General features: G+C 31.8%; 3 protein-coding genes across 4 annotated transcripts; 2 read left to right on the plus strand and 1 right to left on the minus strand.

The window, feature by feature from the left end:
• Positions 1-73: 73 nt before the first annotated feature.
• Positions 74-4,303, minus strand: LOC123714632 (programmed cell death protein 2-like). Its single transcript, XM_045668985.1, has 8 exons — positions 4,085-4,303; positions 3,811-3,977; positions 3,543-3,731; positions 3,178-3,290; positions 2,903-3,027; positions 2,370-2,523; positions 1,832-1,973; positions 74-1,604 (listed from the first exon to the last, which is right to left on the minus strand). The coding sequence occupies exons 1-8, from the start codon at positions 4,190-4,192 to the stop codon at positions 1,331-1,333; spliced, it is 1,272 nt and encodes a 423-aa protein (XP_045524941.1). The 5' UTR covers positions 4,193-4,303; the 3' UTR covers positions 74-1,330.
• A 1,101-nt stretch (positions 4,304-5,404) lies between these two features.
• On the plus strand, positions 5,405-9,981 carry LOC123713924. Its single transcript, XM_045667811.1, has 5 exons — positions 5,405-5,423; positions 7,120-7,329; positions 7,397-7,631; positions 8,175-8,372; positions 9,737-9,981. Exons 2-5 carry the CDS (start codon positions 7,297-7,299, stop codon positions 9,979-9,981), a joined length of 711 nt encoding a protein of 236 aa, XP_045523767.1. The 5' UTR covers positions 5,405-5,423; positions 7,120-7,296.
• Positions 9,982-10,137: 156 nt separating this feature from the next.
• LOC123713923 (retinoid-inducible serine carboxypeptidase-like) lies at positions 10,138-15,498 on the plus strand. Of its 2 annotated transcripts, none has more exons than XM_045667810.1 (9): positions 10,138-10,425; positions 10,501-10,748; positions 10,815-10,914; positions 11,105-11,235; positions 11,701-11,811; positions 12,222-12,555; positions 13,003-13,080; positions 13,497-13,645; positions 14,380-15,498. In XM_045667810.1, the coding sequence occupies exons 1-9, from the start codon at positions 10,365-10,367 to the stop codon at positions 14,443-14,445; spliced, it is 1,278 nt and encodes a 425-aa protein (XP_045523766.1). In that variant the 5' UTR covers positions 10,138-10,364; the 3' UTR covers positions 14,446-15,498. The 2 variants fall into 2 exon arrangements, with proteins under 2 accessions (XP_045523766.1, XP_045523765.1); XM_045667809.1 differs by having other exon boundaries at positions 10,142-10,425; positions 10,495-10,748.
• Positions 15,499-15,665: the final 167 nt, after the last annotated feature.

Here is a 15,665-nt window from a genome sequence, read left to right on the forward strand (position 1 = left end):
GGTTGAAAAATGACGTGATTAAGGTACAATAATAAACATCAAGTTTTAATTATTAATATTTTATTGCTTTTACTTCTTACACTAACTATCAATGCATTTTGAAACTACCCTCAAAACTGAAATCACAATTATTTCCATGTCATTACATAGCTAAAGATTAAGTTAGAACGTAGTTTCTACTTATGGCAGGTATCGAATGGACAATTATTAATAAATGCAATACACTATTAGTTCAGACGACAAACTAAGGCTTGGCACGATAACTCTTGTGAGTTACTAATAGTGTATTAATCACTGACTGGGAAAAAATATGTTAAATATTCTTTAAATGGACATTGGTGATCTGATTGTAGTTTCAGAGGTCAATTGTAATAATTACCTTTTATATTAAGTTTTTATTAGATTGTCGTCAGTACCCACCCTAAAGGCAGCTGGAAATACTAGAGAAAAAATCCTATAATCTAATTATAACAAAGTTTATAATCACAGATACAGACGAATTTTCATTTCTAAAAGTTGAAAATTAAAATGTGATATTACTAGTTATTTAATGAACTGGTAAGCTCTTAAAGGAAGAAATGTCTATTTCATTATATTTAGATAACCAAACCATTTACATACAGTGTAAACTCCATATAACGTCCCTCGATTTAACGACGATCTCGCTAAAGCCACGAAATTGGCTTTAATTGGTTTGGGTTATCTTTCATACAATGATACACTCTACATAGCACTACACCCACTCTCACTTTATTATTCAGTATCGTTAATATAGAGTTTATACTGAATACATTATATGAATACCTTAAAACAATATAAATATATTAGACATATAATAAAACAAACATAAATGAAAACAACGTTATTCTTAAAAAACTACATTAGAATTTTAACAGTTACAGCAGTCTCTTTTCGTCATAGATTTGGATACAAAGAGACAAAACAATACAACATTTAAGACTGATTTATAAAATACATGTAGCTACTATTATGTGCGTTATTTTAGAGTAGTTTTAAAGACAAAAATATTTTAAATGACATTGACAAGGAACGTAATTACAAGGTTACCATTATACAATAATAAATATTAGCCTAAACGACCTGGGATCTAAAACTACATTCTGAAACCTTGTAATTCCAAAAATAAAAATTAATTATTGTAACCATTAATATAAGAGCTAATGAAATTTTAAAACTGTCTGTGAAATATAGTTTAAACTACTTTCACATGTGGTCAATTTTCCAGAACACAAGTTTATATTAATTAAAGATAAACATTACAAACCATTTTCTTATTATGACTTTTAAGTCACTGCAAATGTCAAGAGAATTAGATAACTTCCGGTTGAATTATAACAGTTTCCGGAACATATATATCACTGGCTTGCCAGCAACTTTGAGAGCAAGTGAAAATGAGCACAGATAAGAAATGCAAATGGGATAGACGTATGTTTCCGGGAATCACTTGAAGCGTTTCTGCAAATCCTGGCAATAGTTGAAGTTCACAGATTAGATTGGCACCACATCTGGCACAAATTAATGGACAAGATGGGCTGTCTAATGTTATAGGTGCTCCAAGTAGTGGTGGTTCGCCACGACTGTACCTGTAAAAAACAATTCAGTGGAAGCTCGATAACTTGAACCTCGTTATGTCGAAATTCTTAGTAAGTCGAAAAAATTGCCCTTCCACTGAATCCCTAAATACTCGAACAAAATGTTATTTTCCTAAGAAATATTAATAATACATATTATTGTATACTTATACATATATAATTAGATAATAATTGACATTTAGAATTTTATGAAAATTTCATACAGCATATGGTCATACCTAAGTATCTGTCCCGGGTTATCTTGCAATCGCGATAAGAAGGAATGAAAGAGTCTATCTCCGTGAAGCGGTGTGGCTTCTTCATACACTTCATCTTCTCCTCCTAGGCTTCCTCTTTCTACATTAACATTTGCTTCTAAATCTAAAAATAAATAAAATCTATATAAGGAAACGGTAATGTGCTTTATGGGTTATTATTTATCTATAATTGATAAGATTAATACACATACAAATAACAACTCATTGACAAAGATACATTAATACTTTGTTAAATCTTGGTTTTTGGAAACCCAAACTTTAAATAATTTTAAATTAAATAATAATTTACTCATACTTAAAATAGCACTTATACAGTAATATTACAAATAATATTATTAAATAGTATAGTTTATCTGATATTCCAATATCATTAATAAACTTATCATTGTTATATCAAATTCATAATTCACACTGTACATAGCATTTGTAATGAAAAAAAAAACATTAATGTCTTTCTTTGTTTGTAAAATTATTTTTTTCTGAAAAGGATAATAATGACCTGATTCTTTGGTGTATTTGTTGAGTAATTCAGTGATTTTCTCATCATTATAAGAAGACTTCTTCCATTCTTCTTCTACATAGATATATTTTGGGACAAATTGTAGAGGGCCGTACATGAGTCGACTTCGTAAGTCAGCAGGTAATTCAGCTGTCTATAATATAAATGATGGCTATTATTAGTACAGTGACATACCTTATAAAAATAATATAAATTAAAAATATTGTTTATGATGGTAGGTTTTGTGTGCATATGAACATCCAATAAAAAAGTCTAAATATACATTTACTGCTAGTCCTCAATTAAAACGTGTGAAAATGGCGAGAAAATCTGCTAAGAAAATGTCTGCAACTAAGAAGATCAAAGAGAATCAAAGAGAAGGCCAAAGAGATTGAAAAATTACAAAATTAATTCTGGCTACCTTTAACTTTACACTTAATACAGTATAATTATAGAATAATAAAGTCTAAATTTATTATTTTTTTCTCACAACCTCTGCAGCCATATAAGACACTATAAATAAGTAACATAACCTGATGTAACAACACTTCAATATTGCTAGTGGGGGCTGTAGGGGTTTCTACTGTGACCAGGCCAGGTTCATCTCCACCTTCCAATTCTGCTGCTGGCATAGGGACACCTATAGCACCTACTGCTCCTAAAATTATTTCAAACTAATATTCATTACCAAAATCTTATTCTAAAAAATTTATATATAATATATTTTTTATTGACAAATTTAAAATAACAACTTATTTTTTAAGAACATCTTGTCACCATTTTAATATAATATATTTATATATATTACCTTGCAATGGAGAGAGATTTGCATTATGAGCATCACACATGTGTATGTTTCCCAATGCTTGTTCAACGGCTTCTAAGTCATAAGAATTACTTTCATCATCATCATCAGAATTTCTAGAAAAATTACAGTATTTTAGAAAATCTTATTGTTAAAGCTGTAGCCCATGTTCCTTAAAACCTTATACTTAATCTCAGATTTTTTATTCAGGAAGTATAAATCTTTAGCAATAATGTTAATAAAAATAAAGGACTTTTTTTAAGATTACTTTTATATATAACTAATTTCAAAGATCTTCTGTATTCAGTAGAATAATGTTTTAACAACTGAAACTAGAATTTTAACTCGGTAATGAAAATTCTACTAACCTGTGAATGTTTGGGCTTGAAATATTATCCACATTCATTACATTGCCATTAGCTGAATCTCCATTGTCATTTTCATCCCAATCATCTGAGCCTTTACACCAGCTTAAATTAGTGTCTACACTAGGTATGGCAACAACAGCACTTGTTTTACTTGAGTCATCTTTTATTTGGCCGCGAAGACAAATCCAGCTAGAATGGTTTTCACCATACTTAGAAATTACCTTATTGATATAAAGAGACCTGATCTTAGGTATGTAAGATTTCTTACCTTTCTGATTGGTTCCAGCAATTGGAATTTATACAGGCAAACACATAGAGGGTTCGATGATATTCAGAGTTCTCAAGTGGAGCATAACATTGAACAACTAAAAGCCTATGCAAACTGCATATCGGACATTTGGAAGGAATCTTAAAATTCTCTGGTAAGGGCCAGTCCTATAATAAAAATCAAGCTTTTATTTCGATCTAATATTTATGTAAATAAATATCATCTTCATATATAAATATACAATAGAAGACATAAGATTGTGAATAGTACTTACGGGTAAACCTCCGATTTTATTAACTGTATAACTAAGAAGCGTTAAATTTTTATCATTAATAATTTCCTCTTCATATCCTAAATACACCTTTTCCTGTTTCTTTGCCATTTTAATTCATTTATTTATTTTGTAAATAGATTTGCAAAAATCAATAACAACAGTGAACAGGACTTCTCTCGTATTGTACTGCAGTGATGCAGATTGCAGACGATCAGATCACACTCACAGATTAGATACTAGGTTGCAGTTGTCAATTTTCATTGTCATAAACCCTGTAGCGATATTACACAACTTTGTCAGTGTTCTATTTGATCAAAGTACTAATAAAATAAATATTTCCTTTTCAGAAACAGAGAGGATAATAAGACAACTAAAAGTATTAACATAAACTACCAATGGACAAGTTGTATTAAAGTCTTACCTTTTAAATAATTTAAGTATTATACCTGGTACCTGGAAATTAATTTAATAATGAGGGATGAACTATTTTATGAATAATGTAAAAATAATGGTTGGTTAAGTAACATTACCTCAAGAACAGCAACTCAAACTATGTTCTTCTATTTCAAATTTAATCTTAATAAGATATTTATTATAAAGAAACTGTATTTCTAGATTAGATACAAACGTTGTGTTAAGGAAACAATCGCTATTTTTAATGGCCCAGAATGTATCTCATCAAAGTAACTGGAGGAACTTTTCTGTTATGTACCAAATGCATGTAGTTATATAAGCTTACAAACTTACCTACTTACCTAAACAATTTTATGAAATCATCACAACATCTAACGTTAGGTTTTATGGATTGAACTTTTCTTTTATAGAACGCACACAAACAAGTGTCGACCGACTGTCGACACGAGCAGTCATTTTCAATTCAGATTCAGTTTTAGACTTTATACATACACTACTGTTAAGCCATCTTGTCTAAGCTTCTTATGTCCATTTTGCAGCATACTTTTTTAAAATTTTAAATAATATTATGAACTTTTAACTTTTATTAAGTTTATAAATGTGACAGAGATAATATGACGGAATATACAGGATCTCGGATTTATACTGTCGAGTTTGCGATAGTGTAGTAACATGTCTCTTGCCTGCGAACAGAGTATTTTCGTCAATACAGTTACGCGAAAGTGGTAGTGTACGTAGAAAACTTTTCGATAGTAATGTCCAGACTCCTAGGTACTACTAATTGTAGACTACAATTAATTAAGGATGGTTATGCTTGTAAATTGGAGATTTGTATGAAAATTTATTTCAGCCATCAAAATCGCGGATTGTTTACAAAAATGGTCTAAATTTTGAAAAAAGAAGAAATCTACTCTATGTGAGAACGGTGGGTGACGTAGAGCTTCCAGCTGTAACTCTTGTAGCGATGGTCTTTCGTGTTCGGGCGTTGTCTGTATTACCAATGACTGTATTAGAAATTAAATTAACAAGGATATTAAGAGAATAAGTCTTACTCATAATTTCTTAAATAAAGCCTAAATCGCTATATTGTAGGTATACCTGGCTTAAATTACTACTTATACACAAGTAAAATTTAAGTTTTAAATGATTTACAACATCGCTATCATAATTGTCTTTACTATTCTAATAAAATAGTAGGAGCGAATATATAAATATATAACTTAATTAATTGATACCATCATAATTCAAAGTTTATAGCTGTCACCAAATAGGATTTACAAATACGGAATATTATGAAACTCTGAAGTTTGGTAAAGATGTTGCAAAAATTTTCGAAATATATTTTACTTTAAAAATATAGTATGATGGTTTCATCTCTGTTTATTTCGATTACATAATATATTATCGATACAATATACATGATTTGGATTGTCGTTTCTTATAAAAACAGTGAGAGCCTTGCCTTCCATCTTCCCTAGGCAGTTTCTATATCATTATATGTAGGTATATCATATCATTTAAATAAATAGATATCTCCTGGACAGGCGTCCAATGGCCACATCGGCGGGATTGTGGGCAAACTTCCAGTTATATATAAAAAAAGTGATATAAGCTACAAACAGTGGCCATTGAATGTGATATACTATGATAATCGCGTAAACGTATTGAAGGATTTTGTGACTTCAAATGCTCATAGCCGTTCACTGGCTGCCGTCAGGCTGATGGTATTGGATCTATGGGGCAAAAATCACTACAGCACACACACAGCGATTCTCAATAAGGCGATAGAATACTAACCTCTAATAGCCGCTCCGTGTGATAGGATTGCAAATCAACACATGCTCAATAGAAGATAACATGTGCAAATGAGAGAAAGGAATGCGATAGATCAACCCTGAATGAGCTGCGTATATATACCGAGGGCTCAGAAACAGGGTGTGGCTCCGGCGCTGGCATATTCTGTCTTGATCTCAACATCAACACACACTTACCCTTGGGCACATATAGCTCGATCTTTCAACCGAAACAGCCAGAGCCGTGCAGCTGTTAGGAATTAATAACTTTTGTATTAAGTTCGTATCCGACAGTGCGTCTGTGCTGATGGCGTTAGTAAGCAAAAAGACAAACAGTAAATTGATATTGGAATGTCACAATGCACTGGAGGCAATAACCCTGACAAACGGAGTTACCCTGCAGTGGATTAAGGGACACAGTGGATTTCTTGGCAACGATGCTGCCGATGAGCTTTCCCTAGCCCTTCTCGCAGGTGCAAGCCTGGGTTCGCCAAAGATCTGCGCAACTCCAACATCAACCATGGTCGCAAGGTGCGGTCTGCAGACAGTCCAAAATGGCTCTGCCAGCAGTCAACCGGCAACTTAAAAAATAACTTCTAAACTTCTAAAGAACTAATCTAAAAACAATGATAGGGACAATTACGGGCCATTGGCCAACATACATACTTACTCACTCACTCATAGCCGTAGAGGACGTAGGTTCGTAACAGAACTTGGTAAACAGAGATATATAACAGTGAAAGCAAATTATAAGTTAAACAAATGTATTAAATTAGATTAGATTTTACAAATTAGATTCTTAAATGTCTCTTACCAAAACTGGATTAGTATATTTTAGGTCAATTTGGTTATATTCGGACACCATTAAGAATTTTCATTATCGTAAAAGGAGCGGTCGTTGCCCAAGGATTTACGCATTCGCTTGGCGCGTGGGAAACCTCGAGCTTTTAAAATTTTACATTCAGATATCAATTTGACATCGCACAGTAATGTATTGTTAAGACAATGAGTACTACAAACTTAATTAAAATCTTATTTGTAAGTATTTTTTTTATATTTTTACATTATATATGTGAAAATTTCTAATTCCCGTTATACCCGGCAGGTGTTGTTTTTGGCTGAAGTGACAACAATAACAGTAAAACCATGCCCTACAAATAAAATAGCCCCACATAGCCGATATCCAAGATATAGTCAGCAGTCCAGGACCTTTGGGCATATTTTCAGTTTATTTGCTGATGAAAATCAAGAAAATCATGGCGGATTGCAGGATGATGCACAGAATGAACCTAACGAATGCGGTGATGTCGAAGATTACGACGAGAATGATTTAAGTACAGGTACTTGTTGTTGAATTAAAATTATACTTTAGTAAAACGAATAAAATTCTTAAAAGAGGATTCTAAGTTGGATAAAAATGTTTAAATTCAATTAATGTTAAATAAAAACTTTATATTTCAGTTTAACTAAATATAATTAAAGGTAGTAAAAAACACACATTCTCTTGACCTACAAGCATTTCAAGGTACAGTTCTTGATAAAATATATTTATAATTTGCGAAAGTGTTATAACTTTTTGACCATTTGATAATTTTTAAGTTCGTTTACAATACCAAATATTTTAGTTAAATTAATGTAAAATATGATAATGTTAAATCTGTTCCTAGGTACTATGTTTCGTTTTGCACAAAGAATGCAACATAATAAAACATCGTATCTTGTTATTATGACTACAACATCTTATTGTAGCAAATATGATGTTACATAAAACTTTTCATGTCCCAAAGGTTAAATGAGTTTATACAACTTTGGTTCATTTTATTACGCTCTGTGTGTCGCAAAAGCTGACATGACTCAAAATTACATAATACTTATGTCAACAGTAACACGAAACCAAAAAAAGCGCGATAAGGAGCGATTGTTCTTCAATCCTTTGGGATTCCTTTTCGGACATAGTCGGCACCCAACAGAAGCTCCAACAAAGCGGCCAGTAAAGTCTTCTTATCAACCGACGAGACCTCCGCCTGGAGGCTACTTCGGCACTAACCCCTATAGACCCCCAATGCGATTTAGTCCATCCGGTATGTATACTTCTGTATTTTTACTTTTGTATTAAAATATAAAATAATTTATTTATTTATATGCCATCTAAACAATGTAAAAATAACCCTTAAATGTTATACTCTACCCTAATATGTTTTAGAACTTATAATGATAATATTGAAAGAACACATTTTAACAAAGCAACGCAGGGCATGATTTTAAACTGATACCACTAACGGGAAAATAAGTAATAAATCATGAAAAATTTAATAAATTGCAATATATTTAGTTTACTGTATTTAAGGTTATAAATAATTAAGGAAGTACAATTCCAACGTTAAATTTGAGGTAGAGTAAATTCCAAGGATTCTTCTAACAAATTTTTACTTAACTATTACAGTGTAAACTCTATGTAACGACACTGAAGAAACGTTGCAATTTATGGCGTTTTAGATGGTTGTCGTTAAATGGAGAAAAGGTAAACGTATAGATAATCCATGACTCCTACTTATTAGTCATGGTCAACAACAGTCTACACGTGTAAACAATCCAATTTGTGAACAATAGAACGAATTTCTTAGAAATTTCTTATGCCGTAATAAACATAATAAATAAACTTAATAGCGACATATTTTTTAGTTTCTCAGCTGTTGTCGTCATTGAGTGGGTGTAATGCTATGTAGAGTGTATCATTGTATGGAAGACAAGCTAAACCAACCAAAGCCAATTAATTTTAACGTTGTGACGACGTGGTGTTATATGGAGTTTATACTGTATATATATTCACTAATGTGAGATTGACGTAAATTTTATTAAGCATACTTATGGTATCACTTGCGACATAAAATCGATAATTTGACAGTTGTGTAGCAAAGTAAGGGCAATGTATAGCATACGTATACTGCTATTCTAGTAATTACGTAAATTAAACTTAAGTCATAAGAAAAAATGTATTCAAGGCTGACATTGCAGTTATTTTTAGGTCTTTGAATTATTGAAATCGTGTGCAGTTTGGGTGTATATTTATACTTTTAATATGTTTAAACTGATAAATGGTTGATTAATTTAAGCCAATTTGTTATTATTAACTTAATGCGTATGACGTAAATAAGTTCAACGTCTAGGTGCGAGTTTTTGACTCTACTGCTACAATTAATGGTATCTAAAATACTGCTAAAAGTCCTAACTGTATATTAAAAAATCAACGACTCTAACATGCTTATGTAGCGTGTACATATTATATTAGAGAAATGATGCCAAACAAAAATTATTCGAAATATTCATATCTCGAGTGTCGAAGAAAAACTCTCGGTCTTAAACATACCGTATAACTCAAATTGCAATGGTCAATTACCTCTCAATGTTCTGACTTAAGAAGTCTAATAATGCCATTTTATTCTAGATCACCTGAAGCCTGTTCAAGAGTATGATCAAGAGCCGCAAATTCTATACAAGCCCGGTTTGGTTGGAGCTCCCCTTGGTCATGTTGTGGGTGTACACCAAGTAAAGCCCAGAAGGCAATCGTTACAAAACAGAGACTCCAAAAGCCTTACCACTGAACCAACCAAACATCAACCTAAAAACCCAAAACCAAGGAACATTCAGGACACTGATGTAATTCGTTCCTTTATGGATCTAATATTTTAATGAATTATTGTGTTGTTAAGTTATTTTATAGTTTTATTATATAATACATATTGATCCGGTAGAACAACTTTCATTTCCTTTGTGCTTACTTCTAATCGGCCCTACAGTGCAACCTTGGTTGCCTTTTAAAATGTTATAGGGCGTTAATGTGACAATATACGCTCTAGAAGACAATTATGTTAGTAATTAATGTATCGGATGTCCTCTACGTCTAACTAAAAACACGTGACGAAAATTGTAGCGATCAGGATAATCCTTCAATTCGTTCATTTAGCGTATTAGTTCATTAATTTAAAATTACAATGATCTCACCGCGAACAGTTTTTAGCGCATTCGAGCACTATGCTTCAAAGCTATCGTGTGTCCTTATGTACTAAAGAACTATGAAGTGTAGTTATATATTACTTGTTTTGCTTCACGGGTTCTTCTTAGCTGCATGTGACGGTAAGTATTCGCCTTACGTTAACTTCCTTCATTGTGTTAGGTGCGTGCTTTAACTGTCACGATATACAGTTCCAGAATCAAATATATATCTAGAAGCCCTACGTCAGAGACCTTGGAAATCAGTTCATAAATATATCGAAGTTCGACCTGGGGCATTTCTATTTTACTGGCTGTACTATGCTGATGCAACGAGGGCAGGTGCTGATCAAAAACCCTTGATAATATGGATTCAAGGTGGTCCGGGGAATGCTGCGAGTGGAATTGGAAATTTTTGCGAGCTTGGTCCCTTTAAAACAGATATGTCACCACGAAATTACACATGGGTAAACAAATCTTGTAAATTTTTTTAAAACATGAAATAGATAAGACGAACTTAATGTCTGTTTTAGGTGAATGGCAGAAACATTTTATTAATTGACCATCCAGTCGGTGCGGGATTTAGTTACGCCGTCAACACATCTTTATATGTGACAAGCGATAGAGAAGCAGGTATCAAATACAGACCGTAACGGAGATAATTCCTCTATAAAAAATATATTAACCTCCAATGCGGCATTAGTTTGGCAATATTTTATTTATTATCTCATAAAAGGAACTTTCGGACCTGATCGTTGAAAGATATACAGAAAAAAGAGTCTATCTACAGTACCATTGTTATTTATGCCAGTATTATTTACAGCAAAAGATTTGATGCGGTTTACGAAGGCTTTTTTCAAAATTCATAAGGAATTTCGTAAAACACCGACTTATGTTGTCGGTCAAAGTTATGGCGGTAAATTGACTGCAAGGTTGGGATATTTTCTTCATACGGTAAGTATTGCAATGTTTTTATAATATAAGCGAAACCGAAGTTCAACGTCTAATCGTTATCTCAACAGTTTAAAACTATATTATAGCAGTAGAATATCTCTATATATACATATATAAAATTCTCGTGTCATAATATTTGTTCCCAAACTCTTCCGAAACGGCTCGACCGATGCTTATGAGTTTTTGTATAGATTAGTAAGTCTGAGAATCGGCTACTATCTATCACTCAAAATCCTAAGTGATAAGGGGTAGGGGGTGCACCCCAAAAAAAAATTAGACAATTTTTTTTGTTTTTTTATGAAACGGAAGGAACATACAACCCTTAATAATTGTCATCCTGTACCATCAACTCCTATTTATTATAGTAGATAGGTTATTTTTATTGAACTAATATAAATGTTTCCTGAACATAATATACATGGCAAAACGACGTTTAACGGCTAGTGTATTATATATTTTTTTAAGGCTATAGAAAGAAAACGCTTGAAGATGAACTTCAAGGGAATTGGGATTGGCGGAGGTTGGATAGACACTAGTGAGAGTTCTAAGCAGCAACCACGCTTTTTGTTTGATATGGTATGCTTTTCATAGTCTTGCTTCTAATACCTTAATTATGTCATATTGGTGTAAATTTTTGTTATTGTATATTCTCCAAAATGTATGTCAAAATCTAATACGTTTTTTACGTGCTTTCATAAAATAATTTTAGGCCAGGTTTGTTGTTAAAATTTGCTCAATAGCCAGTCGATGTGTCAGTAAAACTTATAAGGAATAATTGAGTGTCCCTCAACTAATTTCAGTTAGTTTATTGCTTTCTGTAATAGTTGGATTAAAATGATTTTAATGATTAAGTAAATATGTAAAAATTTGTTTAATCGCGTAAAAAGTGTTATATATATATTTAGTAAGAAGGTATCTTTCTCAACAAATAAAATAAAAAATTAAACATTAAAAACAATAAAATAGGCTATATAAATTTTTTTCAGGGTTTAATAGACATCAAAGCCTTTAGGACAGCTACAAAAATAGCTGAAAATATCAGCAGTCTTATTAAAACAAGGAATTATTACAAGGCGGGACAACTCGACTACGTTATGTTTGGTACAATAATGGACGACGCGTCCTACGAATATGATATGATAAATTTGGAAAACATCAATCATTATAGCTACAGTTTACTTTTAAAAAAACTAGATGAGAATATGAATACGTTTGTAAAACCGACTCTTAACGTTAATCAAAGTATCAATTGGAAACATCTGACATACGATGTCTATTTTAGTTTGCAAAATAGCTTTGTTGAGCCTGGTACTAGATTTTGTAAGTATTCGCTTATTAGCATTGATTTATTTTCGATGATAAGATTACCTAATACAATTATAAGTGGTAAGGTATCATGTGCGTATCTATCGTTTCTGAAACAACTACCATGTATGTAAAATACCTTCAGCAATATCAAAATTTGTGTATAAGTGTGTTAAAGTTTAGTTTCATTCATGATATTTTCCTTCTATATTCACACAAAAATAAAATACAAATATCATTTATTCGACGTTAGATTAAAGTCAGGATTTGACGAAGAATTAGGGTTTACTACGAACAATGAAGAGCGCATGACCTGAATATTAAAAAAACAGTACATGTATAATGGATACACACATGGATAAAATTTCTTAATCGATATTATAACCAAAATTCGCGGCAGATCCGTATAGACAGTAAATTTACTTCGTGCGAGCAGTTTTGAATTAAATATTTATTTTTCAGTAGAAATTCTACTTAATCGAACAAACTTGAAAGTCGCTGTGTATAATGGGAATTTGGATGCAGTGACGCCATTGTGTGGTGAGTAATTTAATTTGGCCTTTTACGTTATTATTACGTAGATTACCATCATTATTTATTATTAACAACTTCCTTTAAAATATTTTCATTATTATAAGTTTAAAAGAATTATCAATGTTTATTTTTGAGGATTACAGCAAGCATCTTAACAAAAGGACGGTAATATTGACGAAAACGAAATAGTAATTTGAAATTTATTATAAATAAGTAGTTTATTTCATTGATACATTCACGAATTGTTTTATACCCTTACCAAAGTCTTACTTACATATTCGTAATCGTTTCCAAAATCTTAAAATACCTTATCATTTATATCACTTATTTAGTTGTAAGAATTCTGATAATATTTTGCCTGTTATAGGATGATGTATGTTTTATTACGTTATAATATATTTTAACGTGACAGATACTTTTAGGGGCTACAAGTTGGGTACATAATTTGAAATGGCACGGCGCAAAACAGTTTTTCGATGCAAAAAGAGTTCCAATACGAGGCGAAAGAAACGGCTTCTACAAAACATACGGAAAATTGAGTTTTTGGGCCGTATTCGGTTCCGGACATTGGGTATGTTTAAAAATGTTTTTGAGAGGATATATCTAAGTATAAAGGTCCTAAATCGATAGAGCAGGCAAGAACTGGCAACTCTTCAGCACTCTTTTTAATCTTCAAGTTTACAATAATATTGCTTTCTTTTATAACAGTGGCAAACGGGCAGGAGGATCACTTGATGTTAAGTGATAAGCCCATGGACACTCTCATTGCCAGAAGCCTTGCAAGTGGATCTATACGAATTTTTCTTAAAGTACCTTAAGTAGAATTGGATTGAAATATATTGGTGGTCAGCTGGTTCCACATAGTGGTGGTGCCCAATAAAAGCTGCCTTAAAAAAATGCTCAGTTGTGGAATGACGTCAAGGGATATTGTAGAGAACTAAAACTTCAGGCTTCACTTATTGAAACAAAATGTCAATGAATTTGCCAAAAAAATCAGATTCCTGTCTATTTCTAGGGATTATTAAAAGATGTTTAGTTAGGAAGGCAATGCATCCTATCCATACATTTAATGAGAAATATATCATTGTAACATTCCCACATCAAATTTAATATATTCCGGTCGTGTATTGCTTAAATAACAGCGAACATTCGACTTTGTGGATTGAGATAAACTCATTATTGGATTAGTGTCTTCAAGCATAAGACTTGGTCCATTAGGGAAAGAGCGTTTTCAAAAGACTGGCAACGCATTTGTCTTTTGTATATAGAAAACTAAACTAAAGAACTTATGCATCTATTTTGCAGGTCCCTGAAGACAATCCAACCGCTATGGAGCAGATATTACAGTTTTTAACTCAGAATGATTCTTAACGTGTTTATTATAGGTGTAAGAAAGAAAAGGAATAAATAAAATAGTATATTGAATTTAAAATAATACAATATTTACATAAACAGCCAATAACAATATTTATATAGCACATAGACAAATTAAAAAAGCTAGTTCGAGACCACAATTCGATTTCAATATTATATTATAATTTCTCTCTATTAGGCTTTTATTAAAAAGAACAAATTTCATTATTATAATATAGTAATAATAAAAAAAAAAGTATAATTAATGTCTAAAGAAAATACACTTTAACGTTTTACCGAAGATACGCTTTAATTACGAATAATCCAGCGTGTATATTAGTGCGCTACAATCTAAATAGATCTTGGCTTGAGATTGCAATGTTTTCTTCTATTATTTTTAAGCCCAGCCTTCCGTCTGATACATATAGATTGTGATCGAGACATACTAGTGCACTCACCCAGTGTTAATAACGCACATCGAACGCACGTCTTGGAAGGCACAATAAGCCACTAGACAAACACTATTCTTACGATACGCATTTAATCGTCACAACTTAAATATAATTGTTCCGAGGTATTGCAATGAAATGTTAATAGCTGATTTATATTATCCATACAAATTTGAAGAACAGGTTCGAATAAATGTTTGTGTTTATCCAACGAGGCAATACCGGGTATACGCGAGTGGTACCATATGTCATAGCTAGAAAAGTATATTTTAATTAAAAAACTGTAATAATTATAAATATGAAATAAAGTGTATTTTCTTTTTAATGTAACTTTAAAAAAAAACAACACTTTTTAAATAAACATTGCCACAAAACACATTTGTTATAACTGTACCAGAAACATCCAAAAGTCCGTTTATTTACAACAAAGGCTTTTTGATGATATTATTTTGAGATAATAGTTTAAACATTAGTTTAGATACTTTCTGTGTCCAATGTTTTAAGGATTTTATTATTTATCAAATTGACACGGTTATACATTACCGGTATATTGGGGATGGATATTATATAAATAGTAAATTATAATCTAATTATTATATATAAATATGTGGTGCTACCTTTTTAGGTCTGGGCCTCAGATTTCTGTATATCTTTCATGATCTTTTCTTAATCTTATAGGCAAGTAGGTGATGAGCTTCCTGTACCTGACACATGACGTCGACTTTTTGGATCTAAGGCAAGTCGGTTCCCTCACGATGTTTTCCTTCACCGTTCGAGCCAATATTAAAT

The sequence above is a fragment of the Pieris brassicae genome, chromosome 9 (assembly GCF_905147105.1).
Source record: "Pieris brassicae chromosome 9, ilPieBrab1.1, whole genome shotgun sequence".
Taxonomy (NCBI): domain Eukaryota; kingdom Metazoa; phylum Arthropoda; class Insecta; order Lepidoptera; family Pieridae; genus Pieris; species Pieris brassicae.

Bases quoted from the DNA above. Each gene is read 5' to 3' on its own strand.
- LOC123713923 (XM_045667809.1), top strand. From the start codon at position 10,365: ATGAAGTGTAGTTATATATTACTTGTTTTGCTTCACGGGTTCTTCTTA. The intron at 10,426-10,494 runs GTAAGTATTCGC...CACGATATACAG, and splicing joins CTTCTTAGCTGCATGTGACG to TTCCAGAATCAAATATATAT. The intron at 11,812-12,221 runs GTATGCTTTTCA...AATTTTTTTCAG, and splicing joins CACGCTTTTTGTTTGATATG to GGTTTAATAGACATCAAAGC.
- LOC123713924 (XM_045667811.1), top strand. From the start codon at position 7,297: ATGAGTACTACAAACTTAATTAAAATCTTATTT. The intron at 7,330-7,396 runs GTAAGTATTTTT...TATACCCGGCAG, and splicing joins ACTTAATTAAAATCTTATTT to GTGTTGTTTTTGGCTGAAGT. The intron at 7,632-8,174 runs GTACTTGTTGTT...TTATGTCAACAG, and splicing joins CGAGAATGATTTAAGTACAG to TAACACGAAACCAAAAAAAG.
- LOC123714632 (XM_045668985.1), bottom strand. From the start codon at position 4,192: ATGGCAAAGAAACAGGAAAAGGTGTATTTAGGATATGAAGAGGAAATT. The intron at 3,732-3,810 runs GTAAGAAATCTT...AAACCATTCTAG, and splicing joins TGCTGGAACCAATCAGAAAG to CTGGATTTGTCTTCGCGGCC. The intron at 3,028-3,177 runs GTAATATATATA...AAATAATTTTAG, and splicing joins AAATCTCTCTCCATTGCAAG to GAGCAGTAGGTGCTATAGGT.